Source organism: Sparus aurata, chromosome 20 (assembly GCF_900880675.1).
Source record: "Sparus aurata chromosome 20, fSpaAur1.1, whole genome shotgun sequence".
NCBI classification, from domain to species: domain Eukaryota; kingdom Metazoa; phylum Chordata; class Actinopteri; order Spariformes; family Sparidae; genus Sparus; species Sparus aurata.
In genome coordinates, this window is record NC_044206.1 from 8,728,445 (window position 1) to 8,750,312 (window position 21,868).

Here is a 21,868-nt window from a genome sequence, read left to right on the forward strand (position 1 = left end):
TAGGTTTGTTGCCAATGACTCTGTAAGTAACATATGACTTTTCCTCACAACGACACAAAAACTACAACGTATAACTGCAGGAGAGAATCAATGACAGGCAAAGACTGGACCTCTGTCCTCAGATGGTTAACTTTATCATTGTAGTTTGGTTAGGTTTAGGCCAACTTGGTTATGGCTTGATATAAGTACGGTCTGTTAGTCATGTAAAAGGTACGGTTCGTAGAGAAGTACGTAGTCAGTACGTTAGGTAATTTAAAAGGTGAGTCCTGGCAGTTAACTGTAACATGCGTCTTCCATGGTAACAGGACGCTACTCCTGTTTTTCAGAGAGATTTGTACGCCGTATCATTCATTCGTGAAGATCTAGGTTAGCAAGTTTATCATGTCAACACAACTAACATTGCTACTATTACTTAACCCACTTACTTGCTTGCTTTCAAAGCCTTGAAAGTGCAGTATGGCCCGGAATCACGTCCTCAGTATGGAGTGCTCTAAGAGTCATTGCCAGAACCTCCCAGTATATTTTGCGTTTTCTCACAACAATTTTAACATATTGTGAGGTAATGCTGAATAATCGCGAGGGAAGGCAATAAATAATGTGAGGTAATGCAAAAGTAGTCCTAAAAAGATTCTTGCCACGGCCTTTAGGGGGCTCCATACATCAGTAACATCCACATTGACCTCCCCCAAGAATCTTATGGATTTAGCCTGACGAACCCACTGTAAACTACCAGCCCAGCAGGAAGTGGCAGAAACAGTTAGGAACGAGCTACAATACCAGATTGTTTTAGCGGAGGCCGAGCTAAAGAAGAGCAAATGTTGAACGCACAGTCATTTACTCACTTTCCAGGAACGGACTGGCTGATGGTCATCAAAGATGCCATATGTTAAAATTTCAATTAAAGCAATTAAATTTAAAATTAATAAACAGAATCTGAAAAAATAACAATAAAACAATGTTAATGTTATCTTATGGTGCTGTATCTTGCTAGCATTCCCTGCTGGGTCGTCCACCCTCCTCCTGAAGGTCCAACAATGTGCTGTAAACAACAGCAAAACTTCCACAGTGCTCCAAGATCCCAGCTGAGTTACGTAGCTAAAGGCAGCTACTGTTAGCAACAGCTAGTAGTTACTCTGTTAATAAGCTGCCCCTCATTTGATTGGAATAGGAATTCAACAGGTGGCAAAATCTTACATATTGCACCTTTAAGGGAAAATGCTTTCTGCCCACATGATTTTAAGCAAGAAAAACGGCTTTTTGCCGCGTTTAGAGCCCTTATATGGTGAAATCCTCTCCACATGATGCACTGAATGCTGAAGGTGAAAGAGCTTTGGTAAAGTGGCGGGGAATCCTTTGTCAAAGGGACGGCTGTGTTTGTCAAACTGTCGCCAGACTAGAAGCACTCATGAGGCCCCCGCTCCCCCGTCTCCTCCATTATCTGTAAATCAAAAAGTGTCCCAGATCTCTACAGCGCTGCTCTCAGAGGTTTTATAAAAGCCAGAAAAGTGTCCTCAGAACCCCGAACTGACAGACAAAGATTCACTGTGGGATCGTGTTACAGCAGAGAGACGAGGGGGAGACAGACGAGGACACGCACATGCAGATCGAGACAGACACAACAACTTATCTAATATGGGGTTTAAGGACAAATTGAAAACTGTGGATAATTTAGTAACATTATGCCGATTGTCCTTCTCCATCATTTCTATGGACTACAGAGATGCCCACACACACACACAGACTGCAGCCCACGCCCCCGCCCTCCTCCAGCTTTGGCAGCGTGTGTGTGTGTTCCAAAACAAAAGCCCTGACTTTGGTCTGCGCCCGCTATCCTCCACAGCTGGAAGTGTGATTTGTTCGGCGTCAATCTCAACAACACACACACACACACACACACACCCCCTCGACACACACTCACACACACACACACTCCCTCTCCCTCCCCTCCATCCCGCACAGGAAATTACATTTCCCACTCACTCGCCAGAAGCAGAGGTGTGTGTGTGTTTGTGTGTGTGTGTGTGTGTGTCCTTGCACATGCTCACCTGTCTGTTCTGTGTGCATGTGTGTGTGTGTGTGTGTGGGCACGTGAGCCGGGCCAAATGTGTTTTCACTGTGTGTGACAGGAGTAGGGTGGGGAGGGAGGGGCAGAGGGAGGTTCTGAGTAGAAACAGAGCGTCCAATGTTTCATATTACACTCCTCTGCTGCGGGAAAAAAAAGAGAAGAAGAAGAGGAGGAGGAGGAGGAGGAAACCTGGGGCTTCTTTTCTTCAGAGGCATTTAACTGGGAGTTTATGGAGGCTGCAGCCGTGGAAAATGAAGATCTCCTCTGTGGTCTTCGCTCTCCTGACTCGAGCGCTGCTTGGAGGTAGGAAAAAGTTTATTTTGCTTCATACCAGAGTGGATGCGGTGGAGAATAAATGTTTTCAGGGAAGTTTATGCGGAAAAACATCTGAGAAACAGAGTGGAAGTTGGGGAGATGGTTGAGGAGATGGAGAAAAAAATCTTTCATACAAACTTACACACTGTCAACCTTGTGCTGAAGTCAGTGCAGTGGTGATTGCAGGGTGTGCTGGCAAGAAAATACCAAGTTTATCACAGTTGCATGGCTTTGCAGAGATGAGAAGGGTCCTCCAGAGTGAAAAGTGGTGGTTTTCCTCAGAATGTTTGAAAATTATACAGAGCTCCCAAACTCACTTCTTCATTTTAATGGTGATCCCTCAAAACACATTATTACATTTAAACAGCCAGACGGCTCTAAATCAACGCCAAGGCAACACTTTTCAGCCACTCAGCTGTGTTTCCCTGAAATCCTTCTGTCAAACTCAAACAAATAAAAGACAAAGGTATAGAAAAAATTGGATTTTAAGTACGTGCCGAGCTGGAAGTCTCTGACCTGTGTGACAGTGAACTGCTTGCGTGTCATGGAAAGTTTGGAATATGAAATTGCCCAAGATCGGAAGATCAGACGTGTGATGTATTGTCAGGCAACTCCAGCAGCAGTAGAGTTTGTTCGTCAGTGTTCATCCAGCCTGTGTCGTCACGCTGCCAGAAACAACGCAGCTGCTACGAAGCCACTGGAGATGTGTGACTGTGTGGACGTCTGATACGACATGTAGCTGTCATCTGTGGAACAGTCGCTCACTGTAATTCTTACGCTGATTGATATTTTGTGTTAAATGAGAGACAAGTTTGAGTCAGTCAGTCAGGCAGTGAACATGTTAAATATCATCTCCAAACCATTTGGGCTTCATTCAACTTGAGTATGATTTCTGAAGTAGAATGAAAAGGGCTTCCATCCCCTCATTTTAATCATTTTAATGCTTATCATCACAGTACTCATTTTATTTTAAGGGAAAATGTTGGAAGAACCATTTTTTTACATCCTTGTCAGTTGTTTTGTATTTTGTCATGAAGGCGTTCCAGCTTTTGGGGTATCAGTCACATTTTATTTTATTTGAACACCTTTTTATACGTTTTCATTGCAAAATCTGAGATCACAGTTTGATTATGTCAGAGATCCTTGACCTTATAAACAGCAGTTGACCAAACGCCGTGACTGCCCACTGGTCTGGAGCCGTACCACAGACTAGACTGTCTTTAACAACAGGCGACATTAGTTCAGCTGTCATGGAACTGGAGATGGTGGTCGAACTTGACCTTGTTTTCATTGTCTCAGTTTTCAGTTGTCTGAGGATCATTGCTACCGTCTTGCTTTTTTTCTTTTTAGCCGACGTTCTATCCTGTCATGTCATTCAGTCTGAGATTCACCACATATTCATGCTGTTCAGATTAGTATCCGTCTGGCTTATAAATGTATTTACATCCACTCATATTTTATCATGTACGATTCACTAGATTAGATTCATTTAATCAATTTTAAATTTGAATAATTTTCCAATTCTAGATATTCTCATTTAAAACCGTTTCTTGCCGAGCTATATAGTCTTAAGGCTTAAAGGTCAAATTCTTCAGGTCAAACAATCTCCTAACCATCTCTAACTGATGCCTTCACATTGATTTTGCTCATTATCTTAAAGGTCCACTTTGATGAGAAAGTGGATTTTTGAGTCTCATTCCCGACTCGTCAAACCCTGATACAGTGGGATTGTAGGTCAGGTTGTCAGGCCATCCCGACGCATCAGTATTTGAGTTTGGATTGAGACTCAAAAATCAACTTTCTTAACAAATTAGACCATCAAAATAATGAGCAAAATATGGAGGCATCAAAGAAAGATGGTTAAGGGGCTGTTTACATGCACAAAGTTGATTTTAGTATCCATCTACACGTCAAATGTCTTTGTCATGTTTGCTGCGTGAGTCTTGCCATTTATATATGAAAACAACTTGAGCCCATTGTGTTTTCATGTCAATTTCAAAGAAAAAGAAAAAGATTTAAAAAGTGCAGTGGAAGTAGCCTCTTGGATGCCCCTATGGTAGGTGCAACAAAACGTGGTGAAGTTCCCTCTCTTCGCATTAAACATATCGCAACTTCCTGTGTCGTAGTGCCCACCCAAACATGTGGTGCCCGTTTTATTCTTCCTGCCCCTGTCATATGAAGAACGGACTATGACTGAAGAACGTCTTCGCTGATGACAGCGTATGTCTCAGAAGAGATTGAAAGTCATGGTGATTACGTTTGTTTAACTACTTTCATTTAAAGTGAAACTCTCGCCAAAAAGCAACCGAGGCTTCATTTGTGATTGAATATGAGTGTTTTAAAAATAGCAATTTTGATGCTAGCGTACCAGTGCCCCCGCACTCCATTGAAAATTAGCTTGCCCAAAAACGAAACAACGGTAAATCTTAAAAGTGCCTCTTTCGTCGTAATTATGCTTTTACACAAAGGTTTGACTCATGTTCAATCACAAATAAAGCCTCGGTTGCTTTTTGGCGAGAGTTTCACTTAAACTCAACTTTTTCAGTTGAACAATGAAACACAATCCACATAGACAATCCAAAAGTAAATAAAGCATTCTGTAGTACAGTAGTTTCAGTCTGTTGTTAGTCTCCACTGTAGCCAGACATCTGTGGCAAGGAAGAAACAAAGGAGAGTCAGGAAAACAGCTGAATGTGTTTAGAGAGATGCCTCAGCTCTGTCGAATCAAAGTGCTGTTGGAACCAACATGCAGTCAAAACAAGAGAGGGGCATGGCGCCAGAGTCACATGTGTTTTATTCAGACATGACCTGCAGCCTCATCAGTTTATCAGGGATGAGATATGATCAGATTAATATGAAACAGATCCAGACATCATGACACTACATCATGCTCTGACTACAGATTCTAAAATAACCTGAATAAATCTCTCCTCTCCAGATTTGTGTTTGGCCGTCAACGTCACCATCACCCCTTCCCCCTTCACGGTGGCCCAGGAGGGTCAAAACATCACACTCTCCTGTGTCGTGTCCCAGCGGCGGCGTAACGCTGCTCTGCCGGTGGTGAAATGGACGTTCCTGCCGGCGGGCACCGACCGGCCGGAGGACGAGCTCCTCATCGCACGCGTCAACATGAGGAAGGCCCGTTTCTATGGCAACTACACAAAGAGTTTCCCGTGGCCCAAGCTGAAGCTGACCGTGGTGAAGCAGGGGAAGATCTTTGACCTGCTCATCCTGAACGTGTCCGAGATGGATCGGGGGCTCTACATGTGCCGGGTGCAGGAGTTTAAAAAGCACCAGGACCGCTGGAAGGCCTCGTCCAACTGCACCGCTGCTACTGAGCTCAGAGGTGAGGGCTGGATTTGGTGTTTTATCCTTATTTATTGGAAAATTTGTCAAGTAAGCACTATTTTAGATTGATAGTTTCAGAAAAGCAATTTAGGCCAAAAGCACCTTAGTGGAGAAGCCAGGAAAGTGACAGAGGAGACCTTCGTAAATGTAATGTTGCTGATAGAATTTGTTAAATGGATGCTCCACCTAAAGACTTTTGAAAGGGGACTTTAAAGGTGCTATTTGTAAGAAATTGACTTTTGAGTCTCATTCCCAACTCTTCAAATACTGACACTTTGGGATGAGTTGGGAATGAGACTCAAAAGTCAACTTTTCCCACAATTACCACCTTCAAAACATTTTTTCCTTCACAGAGAGCAGAGGGCATAATCAGTCTGGACTTTTTCTTTTAAGCTTTCAAGTCAGTCCATTATGTCCCATTTTTTAAGAAACTCGAGTGTTCACTGGCAGTACATATGTTCATTACTTTCCAAACACTCATACTGTAATCTGCCAAATGACTAATCCAGGATAGAGTGTGTCAGACCAATGGAAGAACAGGACAGACAGTGTATCTCACCAAATTTAGGCAAATATCATAGAGCCCTGCAACCTTCTCATTTACATTGACAAAGACTTAAGTCATTAACTTGGTACACAGATGCTATCCTCCAGCCAATGCCCAATCACATTGCTCGACAAAATATGATAGTGTCTGCGACATAACACAGTGCTGCGGATGTGCAACAAGGAAGGAAAGTGTCAAGTGACATTTTTTGTCTGTCCAAAACAGGTCATTTCTGTTGAGCGCCAGTAAACTTACCATAAATCAGGCTTTATTCTGGAATAATTCAATAGAACATCGATCAGTACACATTCACATATACCTCTATACTAATCATTAAATACTGGTGTTAACATAGCTAACATCAAACACATTGACTATTCAGTCCATCATCCAGAGTTCTTTAGGAAATAACTGTTAGCTAGTTGCTAATTAGCATCTGGCCCCAGATTTGTTAGAAACCTCTTGGTCGCCACTCAGGGGTGCATATAACTTATCAAATAGCTTATTTAACTTATTTAACTATTTAACTTTTTGGAAAACCTTTCCCAGTCTTTAGTTTACTCAAAAATTGACTTCATTTTTCTAAGTTTAATTTAAATCAGAAAATGTGTTGAAAAAAATGAATTACCCACATTAAGTTGCATAATTCTTGAAATACAGTGACCTTGACTTAGCTGCACATGACTTCACAACAAGGCAGCCCCACAATACTGTGTAGATATCAGAGGAATCATACGTCTTCTTGTGAGCCAGCGATACCACATACCATATCTTTTAGACTTCATCCAAGTTCAAATAATTATCAAATTATAAAATCAGTGCGTATCACTTATAATCAAAATGCTCCTTCATAACTCTTCATTCAGATACCTGTCTGTCATTTGAAAGTTTCCAGGAGCAAAGAAATGTCTTTATTTTAAATAAACAAAATTATCGAAATTGTTCAAAACTAAAATTAAGGACTGCCGCCAGTAATGTTGGGGAACCTCTGCATTCGGCTGCTCCACTTCATTCTTGGTATGAGAAACCAGTGGCTGACGCTCAGTTTCTCACAGAATGACATCAGTGCTTTTGAAGTTGCAGGGCGGAGACTTAACAACTATCTCTGCGACCACAACAGAGGCAATGTCAGATGCTGTTTTGATAATAGTAAGATCGCAAAAAGTTGAACGTAGGTGCCAGATTTGTCTGCAGAGACCTTCAGCGGCAGCCAACAGAAAACTGCGACTGCCATTGAGCAGCTCCCAACTGTCAACACGTGAAACTGTTTGAGACTTGAGGTAGCCGAGCATGGAAAAAGAGCATCAATGCCCAGTTAACTCTCTCTCTAGAACTCAAAAATATGACTTGGTCTGAAGAAGAAGGGCATAACAACTATTTGTGCCAACACATTGTTGTTAGTGATTCTTTCAAATGCCTTCATATGTCAGTTTAAACCAAGTCAGATGATGTTCAAATCTAAACAGGAGTCCTAAGTAAACTCAAACTGTGTTAACACGACAATGAAGATTAGAAAAAACATTTGTCCTTGGGGAACAGTTCGGAGTCTCCAGTAGTAGCATTTTCTCTGACCACAGCTCGATGATGTCATCCATCTGGAGGCAGGCTCACTGAGTGAAAGCACTGTCCTGCATTTGATTTGGGGTCGGGGAACGTCATTGGTTAGGAGCAAGCCTGGAGATAAAAGGATCCTCCGGCGTAATGAGTTGTGGCTTTGACTGAGCAGATGATCTTGGAGAAAGAGCAGAGAGAGTGTGAGGTCTCAGTGCCACCGCTGGCACACGAGACATTCAAGCAACGGAACGGATGACACATCCACTGGTACCAGATATTACGCAGAAATCCCTCCACTTTCGTAAAACCACAAACACACTTTCAGGCTTTGTCATTTTTTCCTTCCAACTTTTTTATTTGCGTCAGAATTTGAATTCAGTAGACATGAGTAGAGTGTTGATTTTGGTTTTGTGTGGTCTCAGAATTGTCACTAAGATCAACCAGTCTTTGTTTCTGTGGCTGTGCCTTTCAAGCCTTATGTCCTCACAGGTATGCAATTTGGATTGATAAGATGAAGAATAAGAAGCGGCGGTTCATCATTTATGGACAGAAGTATGCAAGAGCAGGCTACTTTTTTCTACCCAACAATCATCAATTGGCAGCTGAAATGATAACTGTCACTGGCAGATTTGATCTGCTCTAGCTACCTAGCTAATTAAGCTAATATTAGCTTTGTTAGCTCTGTTAGCTCCATGAGTGCTGACTCTAAATTTGTTTATGCTGATCAATTTTCAAATTAGTGTTAAAATAAAAAAGTAAGAGCCAATTGTAAAATAATTCTAACATGGGCCTATCACTATTTGGCTTTGCAGCTCGCACATTTTCTCAAACATATATCCTTGAGCAGTGGACATTTTCATCCATCCTTCACACTTTTGCTGCATTTTTGGTTTTGGAAAAGAAAAAAACATATCACAATCCAAGCAAAATGCTAAATATTCAACTGCCATGCCTTGTTGTGGGTGATAAGTTAGGATTGGATGATCACAATTCAGGGGAGGGGTCTAGAAACCAGTTAACTGTTAAGTTCTGTGTCCCACTAGAGTCGGTAGCAGGAGACTTCCTCTTCTGTGTTTATTTTTTTACTTGATCATCAAGTTTTTATTTGTATTTGTGGTGCCAATCTCTATCCAGATTTTCCTTTATTCACAAGTAACAATTATGCAGAAAGCAGTTGGAGATGCATTTACTATGTGTCAAAGTTCTCTGAGAGTGGTTTATCTTGAGAATGCATCACAAATTTTCATCCTTCAAAAATATAAATACAATTCATCTTATTGGAGCTCAATGCTGTCACACTGTCAGTGTTAAACAACAGTAGACGTTGCTCACCACATTTTCCATGGAAGCGTTCCGACAGGCTGTGACTTTTGGGGTGTCCACAGCCAAGTCTGGGCCCGGGCAGGAGCTGTTGACATTGGCCCTGACAAGGAGTTTCCCTCCCAAAAGTAGAACAGACAGAGTCCAGAGAGACTCAGCAGAAATGGAACAAGAGATAGTTGTGCTGAGGAAGGTGAAGTCTGAATGTTTGTCTGCAGTGACAGTCGAGTGGGCAGCTGGCTCGTGTCTGGCTCTCAACCTTTGTGGTGGAGGATGTGGACAGCTATTTTCATCCAAGGAAGCGCCATTGTGGTCTCAGAGATATTAATAAAAACGCCTATGGCGACATTTTTGGAAGGATACTGTAATTACGACGTGAATGGTAATATGTGAAAAAAAAAACACATGTTGTACTAAACTGCAGAGGCCAGATGAAAACCCAAAGTTCTGGATGACACTAGAATAACTCCCTTGTTACACTCCAAACACAGCTTTGCTGCCTCTTCCAATTTGGACATTGCACTGGTTACATATGGTCTTATTGATCGAATTCAGACATTAAATGAGGCATTCCAACACCCCCCATCCATTGTATTCACACCACACAGTGTAAATAGGAGGGGGCTGAGCACACATCCCTGGGGCTCCACTGTTGAGTACTAAAGTAGAGTAGGTGTGACTGCCGTTCCGAACTGTCTGGGGGTCTGTTTGTGAGCAAGTCCAATAACCAGTTGCAGAGCATTAATCGGATGATAATTTCACTTGTAAAAAGTACATTATCTGTTATGTATGCTCAACGGCATACTTCCTTAAAGGTGTTACTGAAGGTCACTAAAGGTGTCACTCCGTCGCCCTCTTCCATTGCATTCACATTATAACACAACTGTTGTTCAAATCATCCGCTCCCTCAAATGCTTGCCAGTTTGTGCACTAGCTAACATTGCTAAAGTTGCTAACCTTAGCTAGCAAACATTAGCTAAAATGCCTAACTATCAGGGCAGTACAGTTTGCTGGGTGCCTACTACAGACTCGGTCAATCAATTTTCTTTCTCCACAAACTAGCAAGAACTTGGCGCTAATGGAACACAGATACCGCATGATACCAATGTAATTATACTATTGGCTGACAGTTCTTGGTTGGAACTAACCAATTCTTATAATGTTTCAAAATGACTTATTCATAATCATTATAATGTTTTTAAGGAAAATAGATTTTTATTCTGCACCTTTCTACAAGCTCTGTAGATTTTCATTGATTTGTTTATATAAATGTATAATATAACCTTTAACAGCAAAATCAATTTGAAATACAGTGTCCACAATTTTGGTCGGGTAATTGTAACGGACAGGCCGAAGCTCTAATGACATTGGAAAAGTGCACTATGTCTTCCCAGTGGACCAGCGGGCAGTTGTATTTCTTCCCAGTATCCACACCTCCAGTTGACAGATATGATAAACATCAGCCGCACATCTGAAGGGGTTAAAGCCCCTCAGGGACCACTGCCCCTGATCCCCACTTCACATGAGAAATGTGTTTGTGACGTGTAACTTGATGGAAATCCCACAGTGGGATAACATTAGGTGACCAGGTGTTTCCACACACAGAACTCCCATTACTTCACTTACTACTGTTATAATAAACACAACCAGAGAGGTCAGAGGGTTTCGGCAGAAAAACTGAGGGCAGAGCGTTGTGTGTGGACACAGCCTCTTCTTGGCATAAACAAACTGTACTCTTAGGTATGTCTTTAACACATGTGGGCGACTGCAAGTTAACAAGGGGCACACGGCGCACGGATGTGGGGTGAGTTTAAGAATAGTACGAACACGGAACTCTGTGTACTCCATTGGCAGCTTTGTTAGGAAAAATGAAAATCAAAAATATCACAGTTCTGCGGTCAAAACATCTCTGTGGACATAAAAAAAAGAGGGACATGCAGTATGAAGACTCCAACAAAATAAGGCTATGTTTATTGCTATAGTAGGGATTCAGTGAGCAAAATAAGAGAGAGATGCTAATTCTTAGAAGAAGAAGACGCAAAGAGCCACGACAGGAAGTGAAAGGGTGGATTATTCAAAGCTTTTGTTAAGACGCACAACGCGGATGTGTACTCGCATTCATCTCCAGTCTTTTTTATAATACAGTAAATAAGAGCAGTGACTGAGTCAGTAGACGGTGAAGACACAGAGGATCATTATTCACCCCAGTCCACGTCTGTGTGCTGATGTTTACAGCGTGGGTTTGTTGGGGTACAAGAAAAAGAGCCACGGATCTGGAATACAGTCGGCAGATGAATGCAACTCTGTGGCTGCGACGAACAAGAAGCAGTTTGTCTGAGCGTTTCCACTGTAAAAAGAAGACATTTTCTGGAAGGGAATAAGAGCCAGTTTTATGTCACACAGTGCACCAGATTTATCCCTTTTTCTGATTATTCCAACATGTACAGCTGCCCGCACTGACAGAGCTACACAGAACCTGAGGCAGAAACAGCACATAAATGTCAAAGACGTTATCTAGATTTACGCTGTGAAAAATCTACTGTGAAGGGAAGGGTGGGTCTTTATGCATCTGCCACTTTAAACAAGCTGGAGAAAGCCTTTTATAAAATGATATTTCACCCTGATACTGTGCAGCCTACAGCAGGAGAGTATTTGTGCCATGTACAGATATATTTGCTGTAGTTTTAGAACTGCTAGCCAGGCTACTGCTGTCTATAACACTAGAGGTTTTAAAATTTTGATCAACAATGGTGGTAATCGGGAAAAGGGAACATTAACAGTGGTGTTATATGAAATATGCCTTTAACACAAGATTTGCAAATATCATAGTGGTCCAACTAGCCAGCACCCAAAGTTAATCGTTGAACCAGTGGATGTTAATATATTTGAGAAACCTTAGCCTACTAAATTGTTGATATTCTTTACAAAATATATGATGTGTGTGAAGGAAAAAAGAAATGCTTATCTACAGTAAATAGCTTTTTTAGCTGTTAAACTCGAAGCCCAATCTTGCTCGCCAAGCTAGTTAGATTGCAACCTGACGAGCCAGATGGTTTGTTACACAGAACCAATTGGGAAGTTTCCTCAGAAACTGTTTCGGAATGGGGTCAGACACTTATACTGGTGATTAAACACCATCTGTCTTTTACCTTCTAGGCTAACAGGCTAACTTAAACCAGATAAACACTCAATAAAAAAAAAATTTACTCTTCCCGAAACCAAACAACTTTTCCATGTAGGCCTTCAGTGCTGTTCTTTGCCCTTCTTTCGCTGAAATATACTCTCCGGTTCTGATGGAACAGTTTTCGTGACAATATTATCCAGCTGCTTAGAAGTTTAAATTATGGTAGCCGAAGACTACAAATTCATTGTCAAAGACCAAAAGCTAAATAGAACTGTGATCCAAGTGTGAACTGATTTTCAGTTTGCCTCTGATATCTTTTACAAAAATGCTTACGTACAGTAAAAGAAACATTTAGGAATTCCTCCTTACTGTGCTGATTTACATTTGCATTACATTTGTCAACTCTTACCTCGACAGCAAAACAAGGTCAACAAAGATCGCTATTAACACTAACTCACCTGGTGTGAATGGCAATCTTGAAGCCCAAGCATCTAGTTAATGGAGCGAGTGAATCTAATAGTTAGATTATTATTATTATTATTATTATTATTACATTATTCGACTTTGACGAGGCAGAGGTGTTGATTTAGCTCAGCTCTTGACCTTTTCAACTGCAAACTCATATGAGCAAAACAAACATTTGGCAATGAACGTAATAATCCACAACAGGATTGTCTGGTTTAACTTCCCTTCAAAAGTGATTAAGGCCAGTGTGTTTTCAAACAGCAAAATGTAGGTCACATATGGTCAAGTGTAGGGTTAGTGGTTTCACAGATGGGGACCGAATCCTAAGGTATGTTCCCAGCGGAGAACAGCGTGAGGACTGCTGAGTCCATAAAATCCTTTCAACCAACAATTTAAAGGAAGGTAGTGAAACAAGGTGAAAATGCAAATCACCTCGTTGGGGTAGGAGCTGGGGAAAATGGTGATGCTGGCCTTGGTGACCTTACTTTTAATAAATGTTATCCTATCACAAAATGACTAGTTTGACTTGAGTATTATTAGCGTGATCCAGCGTTTTGCAGAAACTCTTTTCCCGGATCTAATCTCTCAGCTGCAGGCTTTGCACTTAACGTCCCACCGAGTTATGTGTTGTTTGGCAGTGTCGCTTTTCTTTTAAGAGTTTAAGGTTTCAATACGCTTCTTTTGCACACAGAGAATTGTCTGAAGTAGTGACGCCGGCTCACTGGATGCAGGGAAGATCACAGCTGAATATGTTTTGCAATCACTCGAAGCAAGTTTGTCAGTCAGTCAGCCCTGTGGGAAAGTCTCCAGCCGGCGTGGCGAGCCTGCCTGTCGTCAGCTGCAGGCGGTTTTGGGGTATTTCAAGATGCCCCCGGTGGGTGTCACTTCACAAGCTTCCTACCACCAGCTCAGCAAGAGAAACAGCGGTGTTAAGACTACTGTGGTCGAGAAGGGGTGGAGAAATGAGTGAGTGTGTGTGGGGCGAGATTTCAGGTCGAGTATGGGAGAAACATATTTGCTCGGCCGTTCTGGTCAGAAGCAGCGCATAGCTGGGATTGTCGTTACCCAGATTAAGGCTGCGCTCCCTTTGATTCCCCGTCGGAGCTCATATTCTGCTCATATATTTTTGGGTGTGACAGTTATCTAGTCTCTGTCGGGGTGAAGCCATATCTATCTAAGACGCGGTGACGCTGAGAAGACAATTTAAATCGAATCAACTTTAATGAGGGTGTCGTCGTTCTCATGTGTGCCTTAGAGTTTTTGTCTGAGCTGACTCTTAGCTGAGCCCTACCCTTTAATTGTCCAATCAAGCTGAGCAACTATAGTCAGGCATGATATTACATCTTTTCTCATAATACGATAATACTAGGACTAATTAACTTAATCCTAAATAATAAACCAATCCTTCTCCTTTATACTCATTACTTACAGTACAGTGATCAGGATGCTAGAACAGCTGGGTTATCAAATCATGTAACCATCAAATGCATATTAAAGACCTTTTGCAGGGTTCCTAGCCAACAGCAGACATATATAAACTGGCAACATCAAATTTGGGAAGGATCCGTTGGTCCAGTGTGCCATGAAAGTCGCCATGAGTTACGCGTTTCCTGTAAAAAGAGGAAGCAGCCAATAGCGCAGAATTACTTTAGCAACAAAATCTACAGGGGGGGGCTCCATAACTCATGGCCCACGTTTGTTAGCAGTTGCTTTAGTAGAAAGTGAGACTATCTGTCCAGAGTTTGTCGAGGCAGAGCAGCCCAAGGGCAGCAGAGGGAAGACCAGAGAATATTTTCTTCCATAAAACGTGCCCCACAACATGTGACACGCTCCTCTGATGACGTTCTTCCTTCATACATCCGTGGCAGTGTCAAAAAAAACAGAAAGTGCTCATCGGATGAGAAATGAACACACTGTACGCCTCTGAGTGCAGCATGAATCATTCACATTTCTAATAATTTTCCAGAGGGTTACAAGCACTAAATTACCATTAAAAATATCCTCAAGACATTCTGATGCTGGTGTATAGGTGAGGTTTTGAGACAAATATGATAAAAACGCATAAACAGCCATGTTGACTTCGTGGGAACTTTAGTAAGATGATGTTTGATGATGTTTTTATTTGAAAGCAGGTCCGCTGTAAAAATACTGAAATGTTCAACCCACAGAGAAAAGCCTGTATTCAGAAACTGTGCCTTTGAACGTGGCGTCAGTACTTCCATAATGTTGTGATGTCGCAGCTGTGCACTTGCCGCCTTCGGCTGCGCCCCCTGCCAAAAAGCCCAGCTGCTCAGGCCTGTGAGAGCTGACCAATCAGAGCAGGCCACTGCTCCACTGGTTGGGGACTATTAGTTCTATTAGACGCCCAAAACGAAGGTATGAACTTGAAAAAGAGCAGAATATGAGACCTTTAACGCTCCTTTCAAAGTCCATGGTTTGTTCCATGTCAGACCTTCCTCTCAAAAAATAAAAGCGAGAAGGTAATCTTAATAATAAAAAATACTACACATTTAATGTTGGTAAATTACCCACTGTTATCAGTTTAAATGGCACAGGTTGGCTTGTTTTACCACAGCACTTTGTTCTGAAGGTAAAAGAGAGGTCAATGTCCAGAGCACGGGTGCATCAGAGGTTAAGGTTTATGATGCAAAGCTCTAAACCAACTGTTTTCATTAAAGTCTCAGTTTGTAAGCTATTCATCCCTTTTCATCCAGTTGAGTTTAAGGTTGAGACAGTGATTCAGAGACTGGATCAGGCAGGGAGGAGGCCAACCTCAGCTCGTTGTCTTCCTACAATTAGCTTTATTTAAACTGTAGCCAGTGTGTAATCAGGCGGCAGCGAGGCCACAGTGACGACTGCGGACATTACATGCCTCTCTTCTCTCTGTCTTCCTCCATGTAGTGCATGTTCTACCGGCCACCAAGGCCAAAGAGAGCCTGTGGAGCTTGTTTGAAGGTAAGTCTTCATATGTTTTAGTGTGTTTGAGTGTGTGTGTCGTGTGTGTGTGTGTGTGCGCGCGCGTGCGCGCGCGTGTGTGCGTGGGTGGGTGTGTGTGTGTGTGTGTGTGTGTGTGTGCATGCGTGCGTGCGTGTGTTTGTGGTGGACTGGCACTGTATCGTCCTTGGCTGGCAGAAATAGCCCAACCCAAAGGATATAGTACAGTAACTTAAATAGCTCGGCAAAACATGTGCTTCTTTTTTTTTTTTTTTCCTTCACATTTTTGTGTAGGGTCAGGCGTTAGCCTGATGCGCTGCTGGACTGACGTTTGTGTGTTTTTTTTGTGTTTCAGATGTGTACCTGTGTGCAGTGCTGATCTGCTCAGTAGGTCTGCTGTGCATGTGCATGTTCACGGTGACGGTGACCTGCCAGTACATACAGAGGAAGCAGAGGTTAAAAGGTGAGCAGCTACATCAAGTAAACTCCCTGCTGACCTTTGACCCCTCATCAATCTGGTTCCTGTTCCTGTCTTCTATTATTTTCTCCATCTTTTTTCTCTCTTAGAGTTTAAGGATTTCGAAATCAAGTTGAATTACCCATCTCCAGACAGGATATAACATTCCTAAATGTTTTATATCTCCACAGATAATTATCACTTGGTCAAAAGTCCGCAGAACAGGTAAGATCTCACAGCAACGCAGCCTCACACGCAACACATGCTCAATAAATATTGTTAACCTCGCCGAACCTCTGGAAATCTGGTCTCGATCCAGCTCAGGGGAGACGGTCACCAGCTTGGTCAGCGTGTCTCCGGCTCTGCCTAAGAAGGAGAGGAGGTACAGGAAGAAGAGGAGCAGAGACTACCAAGAGGAGATACCACCGGAGATACCAGCAAAAGGTAAACAGGGGCCTCTGGGTGCATTCACACCTACAGAGCAGTCTTTTTGTTTTTGATTTTCTTCACTGTTAACTGTCAGTGAGCCACACCTTGTCAACAGAGACGTAAGTGGCTCATTTACTGTACAACTCAAATAAACCAGCGCGAGCATCAGTGCAAACCAAGGTTTACACTCGGTTCATTTTGCTCCGCTCGGCTTTCCAAACATGAGAATGTGCCGGCAGGGGAGGTAAACATCCACCCCTTCCACATATAAGTCTTGAGTTATGGGGCAGCCTGTGGAATGTTTCTTTTGTTTCACTGCAAGCAGAAAGTTATTTTGGGTTCAGCACGAGCTTTAATGGTCATCATGTTGTGGTTGGGCTTCCAAATCCCTACATTTCCTCCTAGCTCATAGCTGATCTTTAAAAAGCTGAGTAGCAACTGTGTTGACAAGGAAATACTGCCGTTCGAGGGTTGTGGAGAGATTCAGGGCGACCTCGCTGATTGTTGCTGTTTTTGCCATTTTGAGTGCAGGAGAAGAACTCGACATAGCATCACTGATAGTCATTTTGACGAATGTGTTAGTTTACACTTGCCCCACACACGTATACACCAACCAATATCAGGATTCATTACCATCTAAATCTCACTCATTAACATGTTATATCTTGTTTGTTTAATCAGTGGAAAAGCAAATGCAATGTTGAACATGAACATATCATTTTTCACACTTTGGTTATTCTAAGATGAAACACAGGATAAACCCACAGTTCAGGCAGCACATTATGGCAAAACCAGTCCAAAGAATGTCCCACATGACCAAAAAGGCAGAGCTCTAAAGGACTGTTGTTCAGAAAACGAACTCTCTCCCTGCATTTCTTCGCCCTCAATATCTCAGTGTGTTTGGACATGCTAGAAAATGAAGTTAGGTGGCCTCACGTTAACAATAATTAACACGTGGTTAACATTGTGAAATGTCTAGGCGCCAAAACTACTTGGCTAAGTTTAGGAAACAATCATGGGTGAGTTACTAAGAATACCCAAAAGTGTGTATTTTTGCAACAATGGGCCTTTGTCACAAAGGGTGTTTGTTTAATGGAATATCAGGATGTCAGAGGAATGGGCCCTCAGTCCAATCAGACTTTTAGTTTTTTCATATTCGGGGTTTCGGAGTGATGGGCTGTCGGAACAATGGCATTGCAACCTTTGTAAGGTTAATACGTGACCTTAAGGGGTGCTGGGAATTCAATTTTGTCACTGTTGGACGGAGCCCAGCTTGCTGTTTTCCACAGTTTCCTGTCTTCATACTAAGCTAAGCTAAACAGATGATGTCATGCCGCTCAGACATGAGAGCGGTATCAGTCTTCAGATCTCAGTTGAAGAAGAAAGTGAGGTAGTGTGTTTTACAAAAGTTTTGAACTCAAAACAAAGCTCATAAGACCAATCACTTTAGTTGCAGAATCAGATTTTAAGTATTAGAACCAGTTGGAGTCTTGAGTATTAACTAATATAACAGAACTATTTGTAAAGGTTTGTGGGTATCATAGAGAGGTCTGGTTCTTGTTGTGCACAGATTTTTGCTCAACCACTGACATTTGTTTTGTCCCTGCAGCTCCCATCGGAGACAAAACACGGAAACCCAAACTTTTAAAACCACAACCAAGGAAAGTAGTGTTGGTGAGTACCGTGACGGCAAAAGATGTAGGAATTTACCTCATTTTTAACCTGTGTGTAACATTAATATGTTTATCTGGCACATATCGTTTTGGAGAAATCTTGTCTGTCACCAACATATTTTGGAGCCTTTTGCCTAAAAGTTACCACACCGGGCTCTAGGAGAGCCTACCATAGATAGTGTGCCAAATACAATGGAGAACACCCAGCATGTGACAGGAATGTCTGCAAGTAAAAGTACCAGAAGATGTCATAAAATGTGCCACATAACCAGTGTATAACTGTGTAATTGTCACTGGGATGGAGTGGCTCTGTGTCAGCTTGGGCATTTTAACGGCACAGAGTGCAGCAAGAGGTAATTGAGTTTTGGCAAATTCAACCCTGAACCCTGTAAGGTAACGTCTGCACACAGGCGTTTACCAGACCAACGCTGTAAATCAGAGGGAGGCCAAGGAGATGGGATGGGAAAACATCTGACTTTTAGAAGTATTCTTTTCTCTGTGTCCTAACCGTTCAGTTTAGACGATTTCCCTGCTCTATGCAGACAAGAGAACTTGAGCCTGAGATTAATGGTGGCGCACATTTTCTAACCACTGATACCACTTCCTTTCTTTTCCATCCCCCTCTCCTCCATCATTATATCCCTCTGTCCTCTCTCTCCCCCCTCCATATCCGCGTCTCCAGCCGAAGATAGTGGAGGAGAATCTGACCTACGCGGAGCTGGATCTGGTGAGGCCGATTCCGGACTGCAAGGCGTCGTGTAGCGGCACCGTGTACGCTCAGATACTGTTTGGGGAGGAGCAGCTATGAGAAACACACACAAACACACCACTAGTAGCTGTGTTGTATGTAAGAGGAATCGTCTACTGTATTTATAGTCTGTATTATTTTGTATTCAGATGGTTTTTGAAGGGAAAAATGTGTAATTCCACAATAACTGTACATATGATTTTTTTTATATTCTTTGATATTACTCTCTTAAGACCAAGATGCAAAAGGGAAATGTTGTAGACTGGAGTATTTCATATTGAATCTTAATTTTGCACCCATGTTTGAATCCTGTGTAGCTTAAACTGGGAACACAATAGAAGACTATGGTGCTGATTTAGGCCAGATTCGTCCTCCGTGATAATCAGAGGTCAGATTAGATATTTAATCTTGCAGGCTAATCTGCCCCTTTCACATCAAATAGGTTTCATTCGACATTTGCAATACAGTATCAGCAGGTTAACGTCCTGCGGTGTGTGGTTATTACGGCTGTGGAAAGTCAAGTTCACTGTGGGGTGAGGTGAAGCGAGATACATAAGGCAGTTATTAGCCCAGTGGTCTAATGTCCGTGCGTTAAGTTTGTAACTGGAAACACAAGGTGATTTGCTTATCTTAGCATAAAGAGTGAAAGCAGGGGAAAACCAGCTAGCTTGCTTATATGGGAATTTCTGCACACTAACTGTTTCTTGGCGAACATTTTCTGGACATGTGTGTCAAGTAAAGAGCTACAACATGAAGTCATTAGCTTAGCTTAGTTTAGCATAAAGAGTGAAAGCAGTGGAAACCCGCTTGGAGTGGCTCTAGCTAGCTCGCTGGCTAACAATGCAAGTGGCAGTCATGCGCTGTAACTGCCTCTAGACTAACATCTCACAGTTGTTCTTTGCTATAAACAAGAGTATGTACGTAACTCGCTTTACAGCCACAATATGTTTTTTTCCCATTCCTGTATGTGTATGGATAAAACAAACAACGTGTTAATCAGGGCTGCCAAGTTTCAGAAAATGAAAAGAGTGAGACTTTAGTCAGATTATGCGTTCGAAAATGTTTTGGCGTTTATTAACATCGATTTGGCCTGTTTTAACATCGATCTATTCATTAAGACTGATGTCCTCATCTTCATGCCAGCGGCTCTCCCTGCACTGTGGCCTCCTAATGCTAGTCTTAATTAACCAGAAATTAGAAATGAAAATTGTAACAAGAATTTTGACAAAATACATTTATCAGGGTTCTTGCAGGTTTCGGTAAGTCAAATTTAAGACCTTTTTAAGACATTTTAAGACCATAAAAACAAACTTGCCTTCAAATAGAATATATTTAATTTCATATTAATTAAAAAGCGCACTGCAACTTACAAATGCAAGAAAAAGAAGCACACACCCGCTCTCTCTCACACACACACACACACTCACCCGCACTCTTTTTCTCACAAACACACTCACCCGCTCTCTCTCTCACACACAGGAGAACGTCGAGTGGGTTTTAAATGTTGCCGCTGTTGTGTGTGAAAGATAGTTAGAGAGCCGCCTTACGTTGCTTCTGATTGGTTTTTGCGTGGTGCCTTCCGTGGTTGGTTAGATTTAGGCACAAAGGACTGATGGATTGGTCTGGGATTGGTTATCTCGGTCAGTCAATCAGAGTTACTCGAACTACTGCAAGCCGAGGACCAAAGTTTATTATTTTGAAAAAAATAAATATAGAGTATTGAATGGGGAAATATAAGCGTGAGAAATGTTAAGTGTGGTGTGTGGTGTGAAAATGGATCAAATTGCGTGACTGTCACACTCAAAGCGTGACGCTTGGCAGCTCTGTGTTAATTAATAAGCTTTAAAGGCGCTTGTAGGTGTATTTTGGAGCTTAAGATTTTTTAGAGACACGTTGTTTTCCCCTGTATCCAGTCTTTAGGACTCTCTGAGCTAAGCTAATTAGCTTCAAATTTAGTTTAGTTTCCATTCGTAAATTCAATCTAATGCTTTACACTCCAATGAGGTCATAGCTTTTTCAAAGTAGTGCGTGCTATTTCTGTATATTTTTTGACAAACTGGTTGAAATTTCAGAAACGCAGGCTACTAGCTAGCAGTTAGCTAACATTACACTCACAAACGGCTCACTCATCTCCGCTAATGTGTGTTGAATTGTTTCAGTTAATTCACCCATCCTGGCGCTCAGTAACTATTTACCAACACACCCTAAATGAATAAACTTTAGGTATCAATCTTCCTATGCAAGCTATTTCCCAAAATGTGGAACTGTTACTTTAAAAACACATTACTGTCAATGCTGACATTTTATTGAATATAAAAACTTGAAGGCTCTGTGTTTAAAATGTCGCACGGTACATATTTGTCCCTGTGTGATCCAGCCAGTTGAACTCACTAACACAGTAAAATGTTGGAAACCCCATCTAGCATGAGCAGATTTATGAAGGCGAGACAAAGTAAATTAGAGACATCCGCTGTTATTCCACGTGAATCGATGCGTTATCAAATGTGATTTACCTCTGGTGTGTTCCCAGCACTATCTGCCTCACAACATCTGTGTTCAGTCGCTTTTTTCTGTCAGGATGCCGTTCATAATGACCACATCTCCACAGAGTTGATATTAAGGTGGCGATTAGCCCCACAGCCAAGTATGTGAGACCAAGTGAACCCTTTCATCTGTTGCCAACATCAACTTAACAGGCCGTTGGCGACACACACACATGAACATATACATACAAGGGTGGAGTTGCATGAAGGCCAAACACCCTTCTAGACTGAAACACACAAAGGCACATACTATACATCTAAAAAGGCTGCAAACAACTGTGACACCTGATCTACAAACTAAGCTTGGTGTTTGGACTGTTTAACATTAATGTGACTCATTGTTTAC

The 21,868-nt window shown here is 42.0% G+C and overlaps 1 protein-coding gene across 1 annotated transcript; it reads left to right on the forward strand.

Moving 5' to 3' along the window:
• Positions 1 to 2,229: 2,229 nt before the first annotated feature.
• vstm4b (V-set and transmembrane domain containing 4b) lies at positions 2,230 to 20,268 on the forward strand. Its single transcript, XM_030399360.1, has 8 exons — positions 2,230 to 2,368; positions 5,319 to 5,726; positions 15,640 to 15,693; positions 16,028 to 16,135; positions 16,321 to 16,354; positions 16,449 to 16,573; positions 18,168 to 18,232; positions 18,914 to 20,268. Exons 1-8 carry the CDS (start codon positions 2,317 to 2,319, stop codon positions 19,037 to 19,039), a joined length of 972 nt encoding a protein of 323 aa, XP_030255220.1. The 5' UTR covers positions 2,230 to 2,316; the 3' UTR covers positions 19,040 to 20,268.
• The last annotated feature ends 1,600 nt before the right edge of the window (positions 20,269 to 21,868 follow it).